At 41.4% G+C, this 22,709-nt stretch overlaps 3 protein-coding genes across 7 annotated transcripts; 2 read left to right on the top strand and 1 right to left on the bottom strand.

The window, feature by feature from the left end:
- The first annotated feature begins 4,552 nt into the window (after window positions 1–4,552).
- LOC104421517 (protein DETOXIFICATION 42) lies at window positions 4,553–9,915 on the top strand. Of its 5 annotated transcripts, XM_039303951.1 has the most exons (15): window positions 4,553–4,729; window positions 4,846–4,922; window positions 5,218–5,338; window positions 5,619–5,740; window positions 6,043–6,252; window positions 6,378–6,571; window positions 6,685–6,820; window positions 6,951–7,047; window positions 7,144–7,244; window positions 7,632–7,814; window positions 7,939–8,010; window positions 8,090–8,206; window positions 8,296–8,408; window positions 8,846–8,967; window positions 9,122–9,915. In XM_039303951.1, the coding sequence occupies exons 3-15, from the start codon at window positions 5,226–5,228 to the stop codon at window positions 9,162–9,164; spliced, it is 1,623 nt and encodes a 540-aa protein (XP_039159885.1). In that variant the 5' UTR covers window positions 4,553–4,729; window positions 4,846–4,922; window positions 5,218–5,225; the 3' UTR covers window positions 9,165–9,915. The 5 variants fall into 5 exon arrangements, 4 of the variants coding, with proteins under 4 accessions (XP_039159885.1, XP_039159887.1, XP_039159886.1 ...); XR_005547134.1 differs by having other exon boundaries at window positions 4,554–4,922; window positions 7,651–7,814; XM_039303952.1 differs by lacking the exon at window positions 9,122–9,915 and having other exon boundaries at window positions 4,554–4,729; window positions 8,313–8,408.
- A 1,066-nt stretch (window positions 9,916–10,981) lies between these two features.
- On the top strand, window positions 10,982–17,823 carry LOC104421516 (armadillo repeat-containing protein 8). The gene is made up of 9 exons (XM_010033489.3): window positions 10,982–11,487; window positions 12,658–13,377; window positions 14,139–14,234; window positions 14,313–14,396; window positions 15,231–15,465; window positions 15,558–15,718; window positions 16,618–16,896; window positions 16,990–17,082; window positions 17,468–17,823. Exons 1-8 carry the CDS (start codon window positions 11,107–11,109, stop codon window positions 17,044–17,046), a joined length of 2,013 nt encoding a protein of 670 aa, XP_010031791.1. The 5' UTR covers window positions 10,982–11,106; the 3' UTR covers window positions 17,047–17,082; window positions 17,468–17,823.
- Window positions 17,824–18,247: 424 nt separating this feature from the next.
- LOC104421515 (chaperonin-like RbcX protein 2, chloroplastic) lies at window positions 18,248–21,133 on the bottom strand. The gene is made up of 5 exons (XM_039303483.1): window positions 20,556–21,133; window positions 19,590–19,681; window positions 19,071–19,128; window positions 18,864–18,929; window positions 18,248–18,777 (listed from the first exon to the last, which is right to left on the bottom strand). The coding sequence occupies exons 1-5, from the start codon at window positions 20,841–20,843 to the stop codon at window positions 18,655–18,657; spliced, it is 627 nt and encodes a 208-aa protein (XP_039159417.1). The 5' UTR covers window positions 20,844–21,133; the 3' UTR covers window positions 18,248–18,654.
- Between the last annotated feature and the right edge of the window lie 1,576 nt (window positions 21,134–22,709).

Here is a 22,709-nt window from a genome sequence, read left to right as displayed (position 1 = left end):
TGGCTCGCGGGACAGTGGGACTCGAGCACTACTAGCCACACGTCACGAATCTGACATGGACCCAATGATCCCAAAGGAAAGAAATAAAAATACATGGACCCATGATGGCATGATCACTTTCCTTTTAATCCTAGCCTCAGCCATCGAGATAGAACCGCAGCACACTCTTATATGTGTGATGCGATGATGAGATGGTATAAGACGTGGAGTAATTGCGAAAGGGTTGGTGTAGCTTTTGATAGCCTGATCCGATATAGCCGTGGCCGAATGGTAATTGTGCCGTGTTGTATTTGTGTTGCGAAGTGCTGTAAGTTTTGTGGTTAGTGATACGTGTGTTTTGAGTTTTATAGTGGTAGCGCTCGTGCACTTGAGTATCCATAATGCTGGACAAGACCCTTTCTAAAAACCGCTGGAAGCTACTAAAAAGTTTTGAAGGTATTGCAGTTGTGACGTGATTGTTAAACACCTTTAATTTGTTTATCGAGTCATAGTATAACTACTACTAGGACAACCTTTTTTCTTCGGCCACCGCCACTACCATTTGTTTGATTGTTTATGGTTGAGAGAAATGACTCTTTAGCACGATTTCTCTTTTTTCTTGTGATTATGGGCGTTCGGGGCCTTTTAGCACCTGACTAATCTTATCGACTGTGCCAATCCCCTCATCTCACATGCATTGATAATGATTGGAGACACACAGTTTACGCTTCAAGATTATGCGCAAGTTCGATAATTTAAACCCAAGATCAAAAAAAAAAAGAGCAAACATGCTTACTAGTTAAGAAATTTTTTGAGGATCATTACAATATTTTCATCAAAATGGTGACAGGCCATGACAAAATATGGAATGGTCTATCAATCGTGACAATAAAACTCGTCTCAATCATTGATCATATGACGCTAAAGATAGAACCGATATAATTAATGGTCGAGATGGTATTGATCCACTGTTTTATTTATTTAATTATCCATTCCTTGCATTTATTATTTAATATATATATACTCACTTAGATATACTCAATATAATTATATACAAATTATAATTATTCTATAGACCATGCAGCACTTCTCTGGAGACTTGGGATCAAAGCGTGGGATAGATGAGTACCCAACCAAGAAAAGGCTTCCAATATAATATTGTGAACCGGCTAATAACACGGGTTGAGCTTTAGCAACTTTCTACCGGAATTTAACTTTCTATCGGAATGAAATTTTGGTAGGTAAGGACATTGACTTACGTGTAAGCATATTGGTATCTTTCTAAACGTATGGTCATGTCATCGATCACGATGGTTCATGGTACCGGTTTCCAATTCGATGCTTTAGCCACCACCACTTCGTTCGGGTTCTTCATTAGTCTTTGTCGTGGCCCTCGTCTTTCGGAAAAAAAGGAAGAGACAAAGCAGAAAAGCACATTCGTCCAACAACAACAATCCACCGAACGATTTGCTGATCGCACGGCGGAGCACCGGTCCTTATTCCTCAATTCGTCAAAGGCGAAATCGACCCACAATCTTGCACTGTCCAATGCCCTGCTTTGCTTTCTTTGATTGGCGAATAACTGGAAACATTGGCTTGTGGAAGCTCATTTGCGTGGCATCTCTTTTCGCCTCTCGCTTGAGTTTCCGTTTTCGACTAATTTTCGTGGTCACGGAGGCACGCGTAAGTATCCACCACAGGACCTTGGATGCATATCGTGACTCGATCCACGAGGGAAATCAAGTCGAGCTACCCTCGCAATTCACCGGGATGAAAGGATGGTCTCAACCTCGGTTTTGGTCAATTCTAGCTCAATTATTGTACCCATTCCTTCCTTTGTCCCAACGGAACCTGTAACCAATTGTACTTAGGGTGCGAATGGTAACGCGTTTCATTCTTCTTTTTTGTTAGGGGAATGAGAAACAAAAAAAGTGTTTTATTCCTAACGATTTTCAACAAAAGAATGCGTTTGGTAACGTTTGGTCAGGGAATAAAAAATGAACGAGAAACACGTTTGGTAAATTTTATTCTTTTTTTGTTTCTTTTAATTTTTTAAACATTTTTATTTTATTTTTCTTTTTTTTTTTTTTTCGGCCGGTAGCCTCGCCCAGCCATGGCGAGGCTTGCCGGCCCTCGGCGAGGCCGAGCCTCGCCGTGGTTGGGCGACGCTCGGCCTCACCATGGCCGGGTGAGCTCGAGCTCGCCCAGATCCGGCGAGGCCGAGCCTCGACAATGGCCTGGTCGCCGCCATGGCCGAGGCCGGCGGCCGCGAAAGAAAAAAGAAGAAAAAAAGAAGAAGAAAGAAGAAAAGAAGAAGAAAGAGAGAAGAAACGTTTCCTTCGTTTTTGTTTGGAGCAAGAAACAACAAATTGTTGTTTCTTTTTTTGTTTTTTTTTGTTAGGAACAAAATCCGTACAGAAGTAGGGACTTGGTAGGATACTCGTGTGCATGCTAATCTCTTGTCCCATTGTTTTAGTAGGGACTTGGTAGGATACTCGTGTTACCGAGCGATTAATGAGAGCTTAACTTGATGGCTATTCGAGATTGACTGTCTAAATATAAGTCAAGCTCCAGTTTGCACTAATTCGAGTACCCTATCAAGTTAAGTTTGAGTTTGTCAGTAGGCAGCTTAGTAGGCTTCAAAGCCTCGTCTAATCCAATCAAGCTTTTATTATTTTTCTTAAATATTTAATAATTATAAAAAATAGACTTAAAAAACTCAAAATTACAAATGTTCAAGTTTATAAATCTCGAGATCTAAGTTTTCTTGATAAATGGATTGTAATCAAGTCAAGTTCGAACATCTCGATTCTCGAATTGAGTTGAGCTCAAGCAACAAATTCATACTTAATTGAGTGTCGACTAATGAGTATGTGAGTGTAGTGGAACTTAGACTTTATAGTGCATCGGCTCGATTATACTCCTAATATGAACTATTGTTCCTCAGAAACTTGCTGGTTCGAACCCAACCATCACTCATGTTTTTCGTCATTGTCCTCTCTCTCTTTTCCTAGGAGATGTTGATCCATGCCTCACCAGGTCAATCACGAGGCAGAGCTCTTTCCTAGGAAAGGTTGACCGACACTCTTGTCTGTCCAATGCCCCGCTTTGCTTTCTTTGATTGGCGAGTAACCGGAAACATTGGCTTGAGGAAGCTCATTTGCAGATCCATGCCTCACCAGGTCAATCACGAGGCAGAGCTCTTTTCCTAGGAAAGGTTGACCGACACTCTTGTCTGTCCAATGTCCCGCTTTGCTTTCTTTGATTGTCGAGTAACCGGAAACATTGGCTTGAGGAACTGAATCTCTTTTCTCCTCTCGCTTGAGTTTTCGTTTTTGACTAATCTTCATGATCACGGATCAACACGTAAGTATCCACCACAGGACACTGGATAGACATCGTGACATGATTATCGAGTGAAATCGAGTCGAGCTTCTCTCACAATTGCATCTAGTTCATGACCTGACCATAACATTGCTCACCGGGATGAAAGGCCAGTCTTAATCCGTCTAGTGTTTGGCTTTAGTTAATTCTAGCCCAATTATTGTACCTGATCCTTCCTTTGTCCCAACAGAGCCCCATAGCCAAGTATATTTAGCCACCTTTGTCGCTATGCAAGCTTATCTCATGTCCCACAGCAGGGTTATGAAAATCCACGAGAAGCGACCGGACGTATTGTATGTGCCAATTGCCATTTAGCTAATAAGCCCGTGGATATTGAGGTTCTGCAAGCGGTACTTCCTGATACTGTATTTGAAGCAGTTGTTCGAATTCCTTATGATATGCAAGTTAAACAAGTTCTTGCTAATGGTAAAAGGGGAGGTTTGAATGTGGGGGCTGTTCTTATTTTACCTGAGAGATTTGAATTAGCTATTTTCGGTGGGGACTTGGTACGGTAGCAACTACCAGAGTTACCGAGCGACCAATGCGAGCTCAACTCAATAATTATTCGAGATTGACCGTCTAATTTCAAGTCAAGCTCAAGTTTGAATTGTTCAAATACCTCATCAAATTGAGCTTGAGTTTAAACTGTTCAAGTATCTTATCAAGTATGTCAATACTTAGCTTAATAGGCTCGAGAGATTAGTCAAGTCTAATAGAACTTTATTAAATAAATGTAAAAAACTTGAAATTACAAAAGTTCAGGGTTATAAAACTCGAGCTCGAGTTTTATTTATAAATTGATTATAATAGAGTAGAATTCAAGTATCTCAATTCTCTGACCGATTTGAGTTCAATCAAGAAAATTCATTCTTGGTCGAGTTTTGAACAAGTATGCAAGCCCAGTCGAAGTTAAACTTGACGGTTTATTGAGTCGTTTGTACTCCTAGTTTGAACTTATATCGGTCCTTAGGAATTTGCCGGTTTCAACCCAGCCCTTACGCTATGTTCTTTCGTCATTGTCCTCTTGCTCCCTTTTCCTAGGAGAGGTTGACCCATACCTCACCAGGTCAATCACGGAGCAGAGCTCTTTTCCAGGGACTGAATGTTCCCACCACCCAGGAACTCACACGTGTATGGCCCCGCAAGCACGCTGTTGACTGCCTCTTAGACCCGTGAGGTTGGTGGTGCATTCGCCATTACAGCTTCCTTTTTACCTGCTGCAAGCGACGTAGGCGAGCGACAGAGATTGTCCTGACACAGGCGTCTCTCCTTGGTTTACCGGAATTCTAATCTGCCCCATCTCTCGTTATGCTCGTGCGGATGCTCCAACGCCTCGAAAAACAAAACATTCTGCCGTAACCGAAAAGTGGGGTGCCCCAACTTCCTCTGGTTTTCTTGAAAAGATGTCAGATAGATGCTTTCTCCTTGATTCATCTTGTTCTTTCTTTTTTGATTACGTTGCTGGGTTTGTTCATCGAGTAGTTTCAGAGGAGATCACGTACAAAGCAGTAATCTTCAAGGAAACTTCCTCCCTGGGGCTTCCTGTAGCAGTGACAGAGGTGGTTTATATGTTTCCCATTTCCGTTTGATTCTCAAGCTTGTTTCTTTGCATTATCTTGTTGGAAGGCTGATGCATAACTTGGGAAATGTCAAGATGTTGAGCTGGCTCCTGTGATCATGTATATGTCCTTCTTTTGACGGTCGTGTTGGACCCTCTTGATTTGGCATCCTGTGCACTTGTTACTGCCCAAGGCAGATTGTTTGATAGTGGGGTTTGCTTTATTTGCCTATTTTTCCGGAGCCTGATTTTCTCCAGCTCTGGACGATTGACGTGAAGCGTGCGATCTTCTGCAGCTACAGTAATGGAGCCTCTGGAGGGTTCTTTCGTGGGAACTACCTCCTCTGAGGAAGATGATCCTTTTCCATCAGTAAAAGAGAGGAGAATCCCGATCTGCATTTTCTTTCGTAACGCGAGGTGATCGCTTAAGTCATTTGGATTCCATATTCTTTTTCGTTGCCCGGAAGAAAATGTTTGGTACTGGTTTAGTGTTCTTGTCTTAGTTCTTTGCATGAGCCTGCCGCTCATGAGTTCCTTCAATTATCAATTGTAGGGGAAACTGGTCATGATGTTTGTGCCCAATTTCTTGATTGTTTTTGTCTCGCACCATTACCATTCTCTCTCTCTCTCTCTCTCTCTGTGCCGGTTTCTTGATGACGAGCCTTACTAAGCCTATTTCCCTTTTCTACCCGAGCAGGCTCATTTTGAAATTTGATGAACTTGGTCGAGAGATAGCTCAAATAGCATTGCCTGCTGCCCTTGCTTTGACTGCCGACCCTATTGCGTCTCTTGTTGACACGGCTTTCATCGGTCGAATTGGTATGTTCTGCTTGCTTTGCGCATTTTAAGTTTGCTTATGGTACTCTCCTTAGTCTGACTTGGAAGGGCCATATTCTGAACTTGATTGTGTGTAAATTAGTATCTATATTTTAAAGCACATACGCACAGATATCAGACAATGTCGAAGTGAATTTCGAAGAGGCGGAAATGAAATTCCTGACACCCTTCCATTTTATATCCTAGTCTTTGAAGTGCTATTCTTTCTTAATTCAAATGCGGGTTAGTACAGATTGGTCTATTCTGTAAAATCTGGTGCTGCTCACGTTTCCTTGTCTCTACAGGTCCTGCGGAACTAGCAGCTGTGGGTGTATCAATTGCGCTGTTCAATCAAGTGTCGCGGATCGCTATATTCCCGCTCGTCAGTGTCACCACATCCTTTGTTGCCGAGGAAGATACTATTAGAAGTGTGAGCTCTGAAGCGCAGGAGAGCGAATGCTTGGAGGCGTGCTCTATTGAAAATGCCGAAAATATGGAGTTGATACCCCAAAATGGTATTGTATCAGTTGTCCCCATTTGTCAAAATTCACACTTTAAATCTGATCAATAGTAAATTCACAACTGTTAGATTCTGAACAAATGGTTTGCTATCTATATCCTACGGTAATATCATATACAGAATCCAGTGATCATCTGTCCGAGTTGATACAGATCAGTAGCTTCAAAGTATCGAAGTTTGACCAGATGCCCAGAAGAAGACACATCCCATCGGCTTCATCTGCGTTGGTAATTGGCAGTGTTCTCGGTCTTCTTCAAGCCATTTTTCTCATTTCCGCCGCAAAACCATTGCTGAATTTCATGGGAGTGGGATCAGTAAGTAATGTCCTAGCATTGTAAAAATCTTCGTCATCTCTTAATATTAATTTCTTGTTTCTTCGCCGCCTCTCTAAACAGCTGCTTGACACTTTCTTTTCGCCCCTCAACAGGATTCCCCTATGCTAACTCCTGCCCAACAGTACTTGACATTGAGGTCACTTGGTGCACCAGCAGTTCTTCTCTCGCTCGCCATGCAGGGGGTCTTCCGTGGATTTAAAGATACGACAACGCCTTTGATTGCAACTGGTAGTTCCCTCTTTAGCTTCCTCTGGTGGTATCATGCTTTCAAATTAACAAACATACTAAAATCCATTATCTCAATAATATCAGTACGAGCTAATTATCGTTTTCTCCTTTTACTTTTTCATCGTATCAGTGGCGGGAGATGTAACGAACATAATCTTAGACCCCCTATTCATATTTGTTTTCCATCTGGGCGTCAGTGGTGCGGCTATTGCCCATGTTATATCTCAGTAAGTTGTGGAGAGCCTATCGAGACTCTTCTGAAATTTGTTAGAAGTCTTACTAAGTCACTCTCGTATTGTAATATCCCGACAATGTCCTTGCAGGTACGTGATTTCACTTATTCTCCTGTGGAAACTGATGCAGCAAATTGATCTCTTACCTCCAAGTTTTAAACATTTGCAGTTTGGCCGTTTTCTAAAGAATGGTAAGCCTTTAATTCTGCTTCAGCAAATTTTCCACTCATATATTAATCTTCTTATTGAAATTTCACTGCTAACGGCCTCTATTTCTCGACAAGTCCTTACGTGCATATGTTATGTGTGACCTGTTGACAGTTGCCAGTTCACTCTTTGGCACTGAACACTTTGGTCTTCGAACTGTTCTATCTTGTCTGATAATTGGTACCTTATATTATATGGAGGATTACTCAATCTGGTAGAAGCATATTGCAGGAACACTGGGTAAATGTTGTTAAAAACTTGACCATATCAGATCCTTAGCTTGCTGAGTTGATGAACACAAACCGTTTGGATAGGGTGCTGTTTTCAGGTTATCAGTTTGAACGCTTAGCAATTGACCTCACTTCGTTCAGTCTTTTGTGGCTGCACCAGGTTTTCTGCTACTAATGAGAGTTGTCGCCGTGACGTTCTGTGTGACTCTTGCCGCATCCATGGCGGCTCGCTTGGGGCCGACATCGATGGCCGCATTTCAAGTCTGCTTGCAAGTGTGGTTGGCGACATCGCTCCTTGCAGATGGGCTTGCTGTCGCTGGACAGGTGAGAGATTTTCTGTTCCTCTTTTGAGTGCAAAAGCTACTGCCGCACTCAACTGTTCAACTTCTCTGGCTTAACCATGTAAGCATTCAATAGTCAATTTAGTTAATCTTTGTGGACGACATAGGCAATCCTGGCAAGCGCGTTTGCGAAGAAGGATTACAACAAGGCCAGAGAGACCACATCCCGAGTACTCCAGGTTCCTGATTTCTTCTAGAGCAATCGAGCATTCTATTACGGTTGTCGCATTGCGATAGTCTCACAGATTCATCCTGCAGTTGGGACTGCTTCTGGGACTGGCGCTAGCAGTCCTTCTCGGAGTAGGAATGCATTTTGGAGCAAGATTATTCACAACGGATGTTGGTGTCCTCCGTGTAATCAGTATCGGAATACCGGTATGTTGCTTGTTTTAAGAACTTGAATTGACCTTATAAATCTGAAGCTGTTTAACTGTTAGCTATCGCCAATGCTAATAGAAATATAGCCTCTGATCAACATCAGTTTATTGCTGCTACTCAACCCATAAATGCCTTGGCCTTCGTTTTTGACGGCGTCAACTTTGGAGCGTCTGATTTTGCATACTCTGCCTACTCCATGGTGAGATTATTTTTTCCCCTTAATTATCGAAGGAAGTATCATCCATTTGCTTAACCAGACATTGTCTCTAACTTTCTATATGATGAACAATTGCAAATGCAAAAGCAACCAAATTTACGTAGAAGCATATCATTAGTAACACTCGGGGCAGAATCTCATTTATCATTTTGAAGATTGCATTCATTTTGGAAAAGATTAGGAGTACAACAGTCCAGTTGAATGTTCACACCCGCTAGATGTACAAGTGAAATCGATGCTTGAATAGACTCGATTTATGTGAGTCAACCGAAGCAGTTCGCTAGAATGTGTATTTGCAGAAAGGGTTTCTCTTATTTGTATCATAAGTTACCTTTTCAACTGTAAAAATGAACCAATAACTTCACTCTTTCTAGATGAAACATGAACTTTGTTAAGTGCTGAGTTGTTCCGTTTTTCAGGTCGCTGTCGCCGTGGTCAGCATTCTCTGCTTGTTTATACTTTCGTCTAGTCATGGCTTCATTGGAATTTGGATTGCTCTAACCATTTATATGAGCCTCCGGGCATTTGCTGGATTTTGGAGGTAAGTCACCACAAGCCAACCCGAATGCTTCTTTTTATTCGAGTCCTGATGTTATAGTCCTCGACCAGTAATCGTTTCCAAGTTGGGGAATCGAGGCATAATTTCACTAGACAATGCTCTAAAGGCGCTTTCGTTTTGCTTATGCCTTCTCCAGGATCGGGACTGGGACGGGTCCTTGGAATTTTCTCTGGGGCTGAACAAGTAATCCACAGGCGGCTTTGCTGCAAATTCATATCGCCGCTATGTGATGGTCCCTATCTGTACACTATATAGGAATAGAAAGGAAACTGACGAAAAGGGCCGGCTTTATCTCACATTGGCTAGCAAGGAAGATGGAGAGCCTGTCGAAAACAATAATCTGGAAGCGTAGTTATGTATATAGATTATTATGCGCACAGCGCCAATAGTTTTCAGCCTTCTTTCTCGGTGGAGCATTATGTGTGTGTTAGATTTGCTAAAACCAAATGACTGCCCGTTCGATCTCTGCATCGGGCGTGAAAATAGCTCCAGCTTCGAAGGCTATGTTAGATTTTGCCCATGAATCTTCTGCTCAACCACCTTCTGTCAAATCTGTACATAACTTTCACAGGAAAAGAGAATCTTTAGAGAGATGATGTAAGTCTTGGTTTCTCTGTTGGGATGGTTGCTTCTTCCTCCCATGACTGTCTTCCACGTCAAGTTAAGACCCTGTTTCACTTCGCTTGCAAACCAGGAGTTTCAACCGCGGCAGCAGCAGGAGCAAGAACAGATACATAAATACTGCAAGTACAGCATTAGGTATGTGCAGTTCATATATGCATGTCTCGGGGCGATTTGGTATTGAGAGATGTCGGCTAACGGGTCCGATCACGAGCTTAAGGAACCTTGTGCTGTTCGATGAGAATAACGATTGCTTGGCAGTCTCTTGATCATCGATGAGAATAATGAGGCCACATTATTGTGTGATTATAGTGTTTTCAATCTTGTGTTAACAAATTTTTGCTGGTAGTTTTTTGTTATTGAGTTAGTAATAAAGTAGTATTTGTCACTTGATACGCTCGCGTAAAAGTTGAATTTATAGATACCGAGAGAGAGTATTGGATCGGGAAGTATGTCCATAAAGAAAGCAGGTGGTTGTTTAGGGAATGGAAATAATTTAGGGCATGTTATTTTCATGAAAAATTTCATAATAAAAGGAAAATGTTTTCCTCTACTTTGATTAGGGAATTCTTTTTTCCTAACTTTAACCATGTATATTTTCTTTCATCAGAAATGAATTTATGTTGATTGATCATTTTGAGTTAAGCAAACATGTGAAAGTTCAGAAAACTAATTTGTAGAAAATTTGTCCGCTCAAATAAACACACCCATAATGGTGGTGAGAACCATCGTCCTCTTCTTCAAGTATTGTAATTTAGTTAGGAAGGGGCAATGATAAGTTCACAAGTTCAAGCCAATTCTCATACAAAAGGGCATTCTAAAAATCAGAACTTCATCACATCCATCGTGAATTAACTGAATGTTCGAGGTATGTTATAACTAGGTAATAGATTGCGAAGCTTTAAGTCCTTTGCTAGAATTGTTACTTTTATTGCAAAGATCACCGATAAAGAGTCCAAATTTGAATCCATTAATATTTCTAATTGGGTCCTCTTTCATTCAAAACTTAAATTAACGAGTTAAGTACCTACTAAATATATCAATTGCTCAATGTCATATCAATGCTTCAAGTGCCATCTCTCAAACACATCTCAATGAGCCAGGTTCGGTCCCCCCACTTTACTTTTGCATCAACTTGTCTAGTATTTCATTTTTTTTTTTTTGGGGTCAAAAACTTGTCTAGTATCGATCGCGGTCGGATGTCGTACCGGTGTTCATACGGTGGGCCCGGCGCTGCGGGAATTTTCCCTTGCATTACCGTGGACGCATGGTCCAAGAAAACGCCGCCGTTCCCATGGGCCTCCCGTATATAATAATAATAAAGCTCTCTCTACTCGGCGGCCCCCTCCCCCGAAACCCCCTGGGCAATCAATCAATCATAAAAACGCCCAATCTCTCTCTCTCCTCTTCAGCTTTCAAATTTCACCGAGGCACGAATTTCCCCGCAAATCCCTCCCTCCCTCCCCCCTGGGGTCGCATGACATCTCGCCGGCGCCGGCAATGCCCTCCGCCTCCCCGTCCACCTCCTCCGGCCGCCCCGCCGACCTCGTCTCCCGCCTCGCCTCCCCCGACCGCGGCGCCCGCCTCCGCGCCCTGAGGGAGCTCAAGAACCAGATCATCGGCAACCGCACCAAGAAGCTCGCCTACCTCAAGCTCGGCGCCGTCCCCGCCGTCGCCGCCGTCCTCGCCGACGCCTCCGACGACGGCGACGGCGACGGCGACGGCGACGGCTCCTGCTGCTGCCGCCGCCACGACCTCCTCGTCCAGTCCGCCGCCGCCCTCGGCAGCTTCGCGTGCGGCGTCGACGTGGGGGTCCGAGCCGTGGTGGACGCCGGCGCATTGCCGTGGCTCCGCCGGCTCCTCGTCAGTCCGGATGAGAAGGTAGCTGCGGATCTCGCCTTCGTCTGATTCTAGTTGTTGGAATGAAACTTCGTTTTTTTGTTCATTGGAAATAGCTCGATTTAAATAATCCGTACTAACGATGTCTGCCTGAATGAGTTCTTGTTTGCTTTTTTTTTTTCTTTTTTTTGTGTGTGTGAATCTGTTCATTCATTCGATTGGAATTGGGAAATGTATGCTGGGGTCGCTTGATGTTCACATAGCTTCGAGTCTTTAGTAAATATTTTGTCATGTGTTTATTTGAAAAGTCGTCCTTTGTGGAAAATTGTTCATTTTCTAGAAGGTAAACGCGACCTTGTTGGATAATGATATGTCACTTTGGATTCCAAATGAAACGTTGTGCACTTCTACTTTAAGCGTTGTCTTATCAGAGGTCATTGCTGACTTCAGAAGCCTCAGTTCTTATACATTCTTGAGGTGGAAGTTGGTACCAACCTCTTGATTTTGATGTCACAAATTTTGTCCTTTCCACCAGTTAGCTTATATTCACTTGTTTCTTGGGGATACTGTATTACATCGATTGGTATGGATGTTAGATGGTCTGGTATAAGTTAGTTAGAGCTGCGTGTTATATATCTGACCTGATTTTCCAGCAAAACTTTTACCCAGGGATCAGGTAAATGCCCATTTGCAATACACTTAAATTCTCTTTCGTGTACCAGACATTTCTACCCTGAGGCTTCATATTCCATGTTTCACAGGGGGGGTCATGGCCATAGTTAAAATGATCTTTTTGGGTAATCGTATTTCTGTGTAGAAAATTGGAAATTTGTAATGTGTGAGAATTCTACATACAATGTGCAAGGCCAAGATTTTCTATTTCTGCATACATAGTAAAGGACAAACCACTAGTGTGTTCTATTGTCGGATAAGATATTGCCACCAGGCCTTTACCTTCCTTCGCCCCTGTATCTTGTTTGCTTGTATTGCTTCGGAAGGTCAATTGTTATTTGGGTGTATCAGAACTTATAGGATCTCCTCCAGACTTTAGATGTAGTTTCAAACTTTTGACCGGTTTTCATCCTTTTTGTGTGCTTAATTTAAGCAGTTCCTGGATCTTCTTTCCTCCATATATCAAAATATTTATCCAGTTGTTCTGAAGTACGTCATGTTTTTGGTTAGTGTGTATCTAACTGTTCTATGGTGCTCTAGGTTGTGGATTCTGGTGCTCGATCACTGAAAATGATTTACCAGTCAAAATTGGCTCCCAAATATGATTTCCTTGACCATCAAAATTTGGAATTTCTTCTTTCACTGCTGAATAGCAAGAATGACAACGTTACTGGACTTGGAGCCAGTATCATCACACATTCCTGTCAGACGAGCGCAGAACAGTGGGCACTTTATGAAGCCGGAGTTTTTCAGAAGCTTGTAGACTTAATAGGAGGTTCAGTAAGTCAAAGAGATGCTAGCTTGGAGTCTTTGACGGCAATAATCAAGAATAACCATGAAGTTACTCCTAAAATCTTGGAATTTGAAAATGGGAGAGCACTGAATCTCATAATTAAATTCACTATTGATAAGTCTCCACGCACAAGGTTACTTGCCTGTGCATGTTTGATTGCTGTAAGTAAGACCTCTTCTCGCTATGTGGAAGGCATAGAGCTTGAAAGTAAATTGATTTATCGTTTACTTGAGCTTCTGGAAGATCCTGGGCAAGTTGGAGATGAAGCTTCTTTTGCCTTGTCGAGTTTGATTGAGGAAAAGGAAGATCTGCAGAAGCTAGCATTCGAGGCTAATGCTATCAATAAACTTTGCTTCCATTTGCAAAATGGACTGTCATGTCCAAAGCGTCTCCAAGGAATATTGCAAGCATTGGCTAATATATGCTCGAAATTGGAGATCTGCCGGTCAAAATTACTGGATCTGCAGGTATATTATTTGGTGTTGGTGCACAACTTGCTCATCTGTCGATAAGTTGATGTTACATCTTGATTTCTTTCTTCCATTCATTTGGGTAGCTCGTGTGACCATTTTATTGATGAATCGTTTTTTTCCTAGACACTAGTTGCATGTCCTCCTTGAACTATTTGATCTGATGTAAGGGCATACTTTTAAACCATCATGGAAATTTACTGGCAAAGAAAAGCTGAAGACTTGATATCCACAAGGCTGGACTCAATGGGCACATGTGCAGTTTAGGCCATTTTTTGCATGCGCGGTATCGAGCAATCTTCGCCGCAGGGTAATGCAAGTAAAGAGATCTTGGGCATCATTATGATATTTGAGTTTAGAATTTAATTTGCTGGTGATATTTTGACATTCTATTGATTATTAATCAGGGAACAGGAAGTGATAAAGGCATAGCCTTGCAATAACGTGATAAAAATATGCCCATGCACTATTTTTGTACTTTGCATATCTTGTTGTTTCTACTTTATGATGGTGCCTAATGTAATGGATGGCCAGCATTTGCCGAAGGTTGAGTAAGTGTGGATGCGGCAACCAAACCCCATCTAATTTGTTTGTTACTAGAAGATGCTTTATTATTGAGTCGAATGCGACACTATTTGTCTATTGATTAGGGGCCAAGTGAGATCTGTTGCATAGATGTTACCTTTTCACTTTGAAGGTTATTGTGATATGTTAGTATATTACTATTTTTTAAGATTTACCGTTTCTCAATAGTGCAGGCATTTGACTTGGTAAGTGATGCGCTAAGACATGACTGCACTGATATAAGAGTTGCGGCTTGCATTTGTTTGAGAAGTCTCTCTCGGTCAGTCAAGGTTTGCATTTTGAGTACTAAACTTTGAATTTATACATTAGTTAGTAATGGTTATTATATTCTCATAAACATCTTTCAGAATCTGAGTGCAGGTTATTTTATGAACGAGACAGTTATAATTCCATTACTGCAGCTTTTGCACGATCCTTCCATTTCTGTTCAGGTATGAATTATCTAGCATTTCCAGATATTTTGTCACCTTACTGATTGTTTACTGGGGCTAATGTGCACTTTCAATTGGCTTTAAATGCTCCTCCATGTTCATGAACTGGTAGTCAACACCATGTTATAACACTACAAGGAAGGGGTTTGGTTTTAGTTTTGCTTGATTAGAAATTCAGCAGTCAGTTACAGGAAAATGCACTATCGACTCCCTTGACATCTGAAATCTCTTTAGATCTTAAGATTGCCAGCTTAAAGAATTGGCCTCAGAAGTTCATATTCTTGTCATCTTGATTAGTTTGTGGTTTAAGATCTTCATATTAATTTTCTGGAGTTAACAGTGTATTTGGGTGGAGGGTGTCGTATACCACAGAGGCTTGGGAAGTCAAAGTTCCCCCCTCTAGTTTATGTATTATTCTAGGATATCATTCACTTTTATTCTAACGGATAATGGCAAGACTTATCAGATTGTGTTTCCTAAAGGTTTTTTTTTTTTTTTTCATTTCTTTGTCTTGAAGAAATTTGGTGGCATTGTTTTTTGGACCTCGAACGATGCCTTTTCTCTATGCCCCTAAGCCTCTAAGCCAACATGCAGCAGTTTAATAATTTCCATTGTTGTTTTTCAATCAGTGTCCCGTTTTATTTCATTTGCCCGTTCTTGTCTATGTCCAATTAATTTGGTGTGGCTTGAATATTGAATATGCAATGGAATGTTGCCTTCTTCTTCGTCCTTTATTTTTTTTTTTCCTTTTAAATTGTGACTTTGCTGTGGTTACATTTTTGCATCGAAGTCTCTGGTATACTGGTACTTATCACGTTACCTTTTGGGTTTCAGCTGGCAGCACTTGGTGCAATTAGCAATATTGTCATTGACTTCACAAGACGTAAGTCCAATTTTATACATTGTGGAGGAGTTAAGCTGCTTGCTGAGTTGTCAATGGCAATGGATCCAGTTGTAAGGTCACACTCTTTAAGGGCTTTGAAGAACTTGACATTCCTTGCTGACAGAAAATGTAAGGAAGTAGTTCTGTCAGAAATCACAGCATCCGCATTAGCAAGCCTTATCCGTGGTATGGTGTGGAACCTGATTTAATAAATTCTAGCTCTAGCATGACAATATGTCATTGGCACAAGTGAAATTTTGCCTGCACTTATTTTGCAGATCCAGAATCAGCTGTCCAGGAGCAAGCTCTGGCTCTTGTTCGCAATCTTGTTGACGGATGTGTACAGTCTGTTGATTATGCATTTACTGAGAATGGTATTATATTGGATGCTATAGGAAGGCAGCTGCAATATGCTTCAAAAGCTGAAATAGGTATCCAGGTCAGAACTTTTTCTTTTTTTTTGGCATAATTCTTCATATTGTAGTAGCAAAATGATTCAAAAGTGTCAAAAGAATGTACTTGTCAAGCTACTGGTGGAGCCAACCACCTAAAGAGACCAGTGGAGAAGTATGTTGAGGCTGATGACCCTAGTTCCAGACAAGTTGACATACATTTTGTCTTAGACTTGAGACCAAGCGGATATACTGAAATCAAGTTCAGATTATTTGATATGTGTGTCTCGGGCATTTTTAGCCTTCTAGGTGAATGTTACTAGCATTTGAATGGTTGGCTTCAAAACTTATATTTTGGATTCGTCAAAAGACCGTGTTTTGAAGATAGACTGAAATATTTCCGTTGTCTTTTGGGAAGTAGAACGTTCTATTGGTTCTTTTGTTATCAGCATCCAAAGACAGTGTTTGGTAGGTTGGAACAACGTGCCTGGCATGGCACTAGCCAGCCCCTTCATTGTTGTCGGGCTGTGCACTGCAGTCCGTAGCTGTCATGTTGCACTGGTACGGCAACCACCTATGTAGTTGCTATCCTAAGCATAGCATTTATTTTCACTTTCATCAAGGAAACACTTGTCTGCCAAAAAAATATGCTTTAAGTGAGAGAACCATCGAAGTTCTTTTTCTTTCTTTGTTCTTTTATTTGAATCTCATTTCTGAGGGCTTCTTTCCTGTATTACTAGTCTTCTATATGAAAATAGTAGCTCGGTAGATTTTACATTGCATATTGGAACTGCTCTCCAATATGGGTTGTCTCAATGCCATGTTTATTTTCTTTCACCAAAATTGAAGATTCGGTATGAGAATTTCTAGGTGTACAAGTGACCATGAGGAGTTATATTGACACTACTTCTGCATGTGGTTGAATCCTAACATGCATCTTTTACAGGGAATGTATGCACTAAGCAACATTGCAAGTGGCAGCAAAGTTCAAAAGGATGCAGTCATGGATCAACTGTTTCAACATGGAGGAATGAACACACAACCATTTATCATGAGATTTTTGCACAGCAATGACAACCAGTTACGAACAGCATCTATCTGGGTCCTAATTAATCTCACTACATCATACTGTCCTGGTGCGGCTGGTCGGGTTCTAAAATTACGGAATGCTGGGATAATTTTGCAATTGAAAAGCATGGTCAACGACCCCTGCCTGGATGTAAAGGTCATACAAAAGATCTATCACCTTAATGTGCATTAAATGGGCACTTGCATTCGGTAGTTTGCTGACCATTCCTGTGTCCTCTACTTGGTGCAGCTTCGAGTAAGAGCAACACTAAGTCAATGCATGAAATATGGTGACAGCACAATGTAATTTCCATTGTTGGCCCATAAATTACTGAGAAAAAAGGTATTCTTTCATGTCCTTTTCATCTAGATCTTGCTTTAGATGTTCTGTTTGTTTCCCTTCTGGTTTTTTACCAGTCTAACATTGGTAAATTGAGCTGGAATATCACTTAGTTTTCATGTCCAAGAGTGGTCCTACACTTACGTTTGCATTTAAATCCAATGACACAACCTTATTTTCTCTTTGAACTAAATCCTGTGGTTTTGCTTTTGCTTGATGCTGTTGCTCTATTACAATTGTAAATCATGGTATGAATTGGCATTTCTCTGAAAAAAGTCTTAACAGAGCCATCATTAGTCGTCTGCTTAAAGCTATAGAGGGTACGCAGATGATCATGCTTCTGCCTGTTATCATGTTGATCATGCACAAACTTTCAACCTTTTTGCAGGTTTAGCAGATTGCAATTATAGTTTTACTTTGAAGCAGCACGGGGAGCTTTTATGGTACCCTGCCAATTACCTGGGATGCCTCTGGAAATTCACTGCTCCAAATCCAGTATTTGGAATCTTGATTTTCTACTGACCACGGTTGTAAACTGACGCTGTGGAGTGCGTCATGTCGTCCCTAGAGTGTCCGCAGGTGCTGCATTACATATATATATATGCGGATAACTTCTGTAAATTCAAAAATTTTGAGATGCAAAAGACCGTGCTTGGATATTGCTTTGCGCTGCTATTGTATTGCTAAGTTAGAAATGATCTTCTGGAGCTCAATGAGGGCAACAATCACTCGAGAATTGATTGAGGCCTTTTTCTCCTTTTTTCTGGAACCTTAAAATTCCACAGAAGCAGGAGTTCGCGAACGCATGGTGACTACTGAGCATCAAATGGACATGCCTGCTCAATTTCCAAGATCTGTCAAGACGCCTAATTTATTTTTCAAAAAACCAGAGTCTCCGATGTTTACCGGATCAGGGCGAAAATAGCCAGCGCCCTTTGTTGGTAATTGCCGGTATTGCTTCAGGATTGATTCAGAGTAAAAGAGAGTTTGTGAAGACAAGAAAACAATGAGGTTGCAAGGTATCCATCGCGTTATGTTAACTGATTAGGTTTAACAACACCCACAGCGCAGCTGAGGTATATAAAATGACTTCCAAAGTGAATGCCAACTGCCGGAAAAAGTCTGATTCTCCTAAATAACAATTTCTACAGGGCATAACATCATCGGGTAGCTAGCAATCCACCCCTTTAACAATTTAGGAGACCGTGCGCAGCAGCATAACTCATACACCTGAGCAGGCCTCGATATCCACCGGTCTATGTGAATACAGGAAAGAACAATTTAATTCTAGGCCGGCCACTGCACTGTCATTGTCAATTCTAACGAAAAAAAAATGATCGATGGACTGGATTCATTCGGCAAAACTAATAAAGAAGCCACGGTTCTTCACTAAGCTAGATCGTTGCTGGTGTTCCAATATATACAACTTTACAGGCAACAAATTGGATGTTCATAGATGGAGAACGAAATCAGGTTTGCCTGGTCTTGTGGGCATGGAGAAACTTGAATCGGGAAAGGTAGCGTTGAAACAGGGATCAAAAGGTTGCGGATTTATTAGCCAAATGGGGCAACTGATCATCCGATCTTCTCGGTATTGGTATCATCTCCAGGCCATATCACGGTCTCGATGAGCCGTTCGCGCATCAGCTCCAAGTTCTCGTCGGAGATTTCTTTGTATATTTTGGCATGATCACATTTCTGCGCAGACAAGTAACTGTGAACGTGAGCACTAATTTCAACCCTAATTGGATCCTTATGAACTAGTCGATGCAAATCTTCGGTACCTTGATCCATTTTGCGTATAGGTGAAGACGCGTTACCATCACTCTTTCAGCAAGGTCCTGTCTCTCCTGCAAATCGAAGAAGGAAGCCCCATGTCATACATTCTCCACATGCTCTCTCTCTCTCTCTCTCTCTATATATATATATCAAGTTAATTCTTTGTGTGACATCATTGTCATTTGATAGACTTTCTAAGTTTGGAAGACTACCTTAGCAAGGCTTCGTATGAAACGCTTTCCCTCTCCAGGCTTGTTGTCCGCGACGAAACTTGCCATTGGAAAGTTGAAGCAACATCAGATAAAAGAATACATGTCACAAATGGAACATAATAATTTCAACAATAAGCATAACTTCAGAGCATTAGATGAAACTGAGGAAACCACGTCATTTAGTAAGCGGCTTGTAGTGTCGACATCTAGGATCACTATTATGATTGTCATGAAATAGGGCATCAGTTGGCTGTCGTCTCTCCTAATCTTGTTTGTTAAAAACTTTCCAGTCATTTTTAGCAAACGATAAGTACAAAAAAGTTCGTTGAATTTGCAGTATTTATTCTCACATCTTGCCAAAAAGAGAACACAGCAATTTCCTTTTTTGTCATCCTTCCATTAGAACACAGCAATTTGTTTGCCAAAAAGATACTGTCATCCTTCCATTAGAACACAGCAATTTACTTGCTAGGTATTGATGCTGATAGATTGATAAAACAGGATGGAGAGCAAACTTACTCATAAAACCACCTATAGTGTGTTGGGTTCATCTCGTAAAGCTGGGTAAGAACCGTCCTCACCGCTTTGTATGTGAAATAGTTGAGCACTTGCTGCAGATAAGAAACACAAAGTTCCAGCTAACTCACCTCTAAAACCCAAGGCACACATAACTGGAAAACAGCAGTAATTATGGTTGTTGGACTATGGATATTCACTTAACGGGGCTTATCGATTACGCAAATATTCACGCTAAAAGAACATTCAGAAAAAGTCTTTTTTTTTTTTTTTAAATGAACTCCGGTTGACTGATTTTGAACGTAGACACTGTCGTTTTAGTTTGAAAAAATGCCCACACAAAGTCCAAGATAGTGCATGTACATTGCATTTTGCTGCTTCTACCGTAGCAAGAACAGAACCAATCACCTGATAAATTCTTGTGGAAATTGTCGAATTTCCATAGTCCTAGGATTCAACAGTGCTGCACACATAATTTGAAATAGCTGCCGAATAAAAGGTATATAATCTTTCTCACACATCAAATCTAGGGACAAGACATTTGGATACAATCAAAGAAACCAATAGATAACCACAATTCTAGTTTTTTTCGCTCTCCCTAGGATTAAATCCTCGGATATATACCAAACACGCCGAAACCCTGACTCACCAGGCCAAAGGCCTGATGGCATAACTGCGACATTATAAAGTGTATAGTTCAAGTGAAAATTCTCAGCATTTAATATTTCTCACCCAGAAATAGATTCTCTGTTCCAGGCCAAAAAGGAAAAAACATGATCTAAGACCAGATACCAAAAATGCAAGGAATTAAGAAACATGTCCTGAATGTTCTGAAATCTCCATGGATAACGCGATCTAATGAATTCACTACGACAACAGGTCTCATCTAGAAGTGTTCTCAAGCTCTCACACATCATGCAGCGCGCTGATATCTGAAGAACGAAAAGGATGAAATTCTGAAATGCTTACGGTTTTAACATCCTCAAAACTGTCTTCATACTGACCACCCAGCTCACTGACAACAACAAGCCCTCCTCCTTCCTTGTGCTGTCGCTTCCTCGAGGAACTCCGTCTCAGAGCCCTCGTCGAGAGCGCTCTGGCCTCCGCTCGCCGGTCGTGCCACGAATCAAGAAACGAACTCCCCAACGAACTCACCCGAGAAAATTGCTTTCTCGCCATCGAATTCGAATCCACCAAACAGAGGCATGGAGATGTGTGGGACTCAACCACGGACGAACCCACCCCAGACAAAGCCATGCCCGACGTTAACCAAAGAAAAAAATCAAGACTTTCGGTTTCTTTGGTTCTTTTGCAGCAACGAAACGAAGAACGCGCGAACCTTTTGGAGAAAACGAGAGGTACCCACTGCAGGATTCCGAGAATCTGCTAGTGGGTACGCGAGAAAAAGACTGGAAATTCGACGAACCAGTTAAAAGATTTCAATGGAGCTGAGAGGATGAATCTGTCGCGTGCAGAACGAGAGCTGGAAATCTGTCCTGGTACAACACGTCACTCCTTTCCTTTTGGTTTTCTGCTTTTTCCTCGTTTTCGGCTGTAACAACACCGACCAGACAATATTATGAGGTCCAAATCTCTCTGCAAAAAGAGGGCGGGGTCCGGCTTGGATCGAGGTTGCTTCCTCATGGTTCCATGGACCGTTTCTTGGATCGGACGGCTCTTTCCAAATCCAAGGGTGGCTCCGTATGGAGACGAACAGACAGGTTGAGAGCGTGAGAAAAAATTTGCATGAATTCACATAGGGATTCATACCAATCGGGTCGGGGAGGGCGGCGACTTAGACCAACCACGTTCAATTTGTCGGCACTTTAGGATGAAAAATATGTTGTATATTTGAACATAAGGGGGTCCTACGTCATATTGATTGAGCCCTGTATTTGGCTTTGCCTTTTAATCGTTTAACATTCGAGGGATGTCGAGATTTGCACAAAACTTCAGACGAAACCTTTCTAAGACATGCTCAGATTCATTATTCCATCTATGTGGGATGTCACTAGTTCATTTAGTCAATAGTGTATGGAATGCTAACAATGTGAATCATGTCGGAAACTTAGGGTATAATTTAATAAAAAAAGTGATACTCTGCATTTTTTGGACTTGCTATAGTAATTTAATATGCTGCCTTTGAATCTATTCTTTTAAAAGGTATCGGTAGTGTTACGTTCAGAAGTGTAATGGCGTTCATGTCAAGCCGAAATTTTTTATTGAGAGTTTTTGGCTGCATAAGAGAGATTGAAGACAACTTGTGAAATTGAAGGAGAGAACACATTTTGTCCATGGAATTTTATAGAGTTATTAACGATTCGCCCCAGTGGCCACCCTTCCAACATGGAATGGGGAGATGAGGGGTTCAAATCCCCATATTCTTAGGGGGGATGGGGTGGGGACGAGTAAGTTTCAAGAATGGGTTTCGACTCCCACGCCCTGCAAGAGGCAGGGCAAAAGTCTGAATGTGAGTGTAGAGTAGGCATACAGTAGGACTGACCAAAAAAAAATTTATAGAGTTATTACCACTAGCCTCGAAGCATGTAGATGTTATTTCTTCAATTTATTAGGTGTAATTTTCTAAAAGATAATAGACCTGCAAATTTTTTTTTTCAATCATTCAATGTTAAACCTGTTCACACAAAAAAAAAAAAATGCCACGTTTGACATTCTGAATGACTATTGAAAACCTGAAATATTTTTAGAAACAAAATAAAAGATGGTTTGAACCGAAAAAAAAAAAAAAAACGTCTGGCTCGGCTACAAATTAGTAAAAGCAGAAGACGGGGAAGGTAAGGTTGAGAATGGGCCGAGCGGGCTGGGCCCGAAGTGGATCTTCGGCCCGGACCGAAATTTATAAAAGAGAAAAAAGGCCCGTGCGGAAGCTAATCAGTTCGGTCCGGACCGGTTCGGGCTAAAGCCTCAGCGCGTTTTGAACTTTATTATTATTATTATTATTTTTTTTTGAATTGATGGTATTAACTATCCAATATATAAAGAAAGAAATGGCCACTCCTCAACTAGACGGAGTCTAATTTTTAATCCATGGAGAGCTAGAGGGCTCGTAGGTACAATTCAGACAATTCATTCAAACCTGTTGCCATAAGACACGCCTCAATA

The sequence above is a fragment of the Eucalyptus grandis genome, chromosome 10 (genome assembly GCF_016545825.1).
Source record: "Eucalyptus grandis isolate ANBG69807.140 chromosome 10, ASM1654582v1, whole genome shotgun sequence".
NCBI lineage: Eukaryota > Viridiplantae > Streptophyta > Magnoliopsida > Myrtales > Myrtaceae > Eucalyptus > Eucalyptus grandis.
This window is presented reverse-complemented; position numbering and strand designations above follow the sequence as displayed.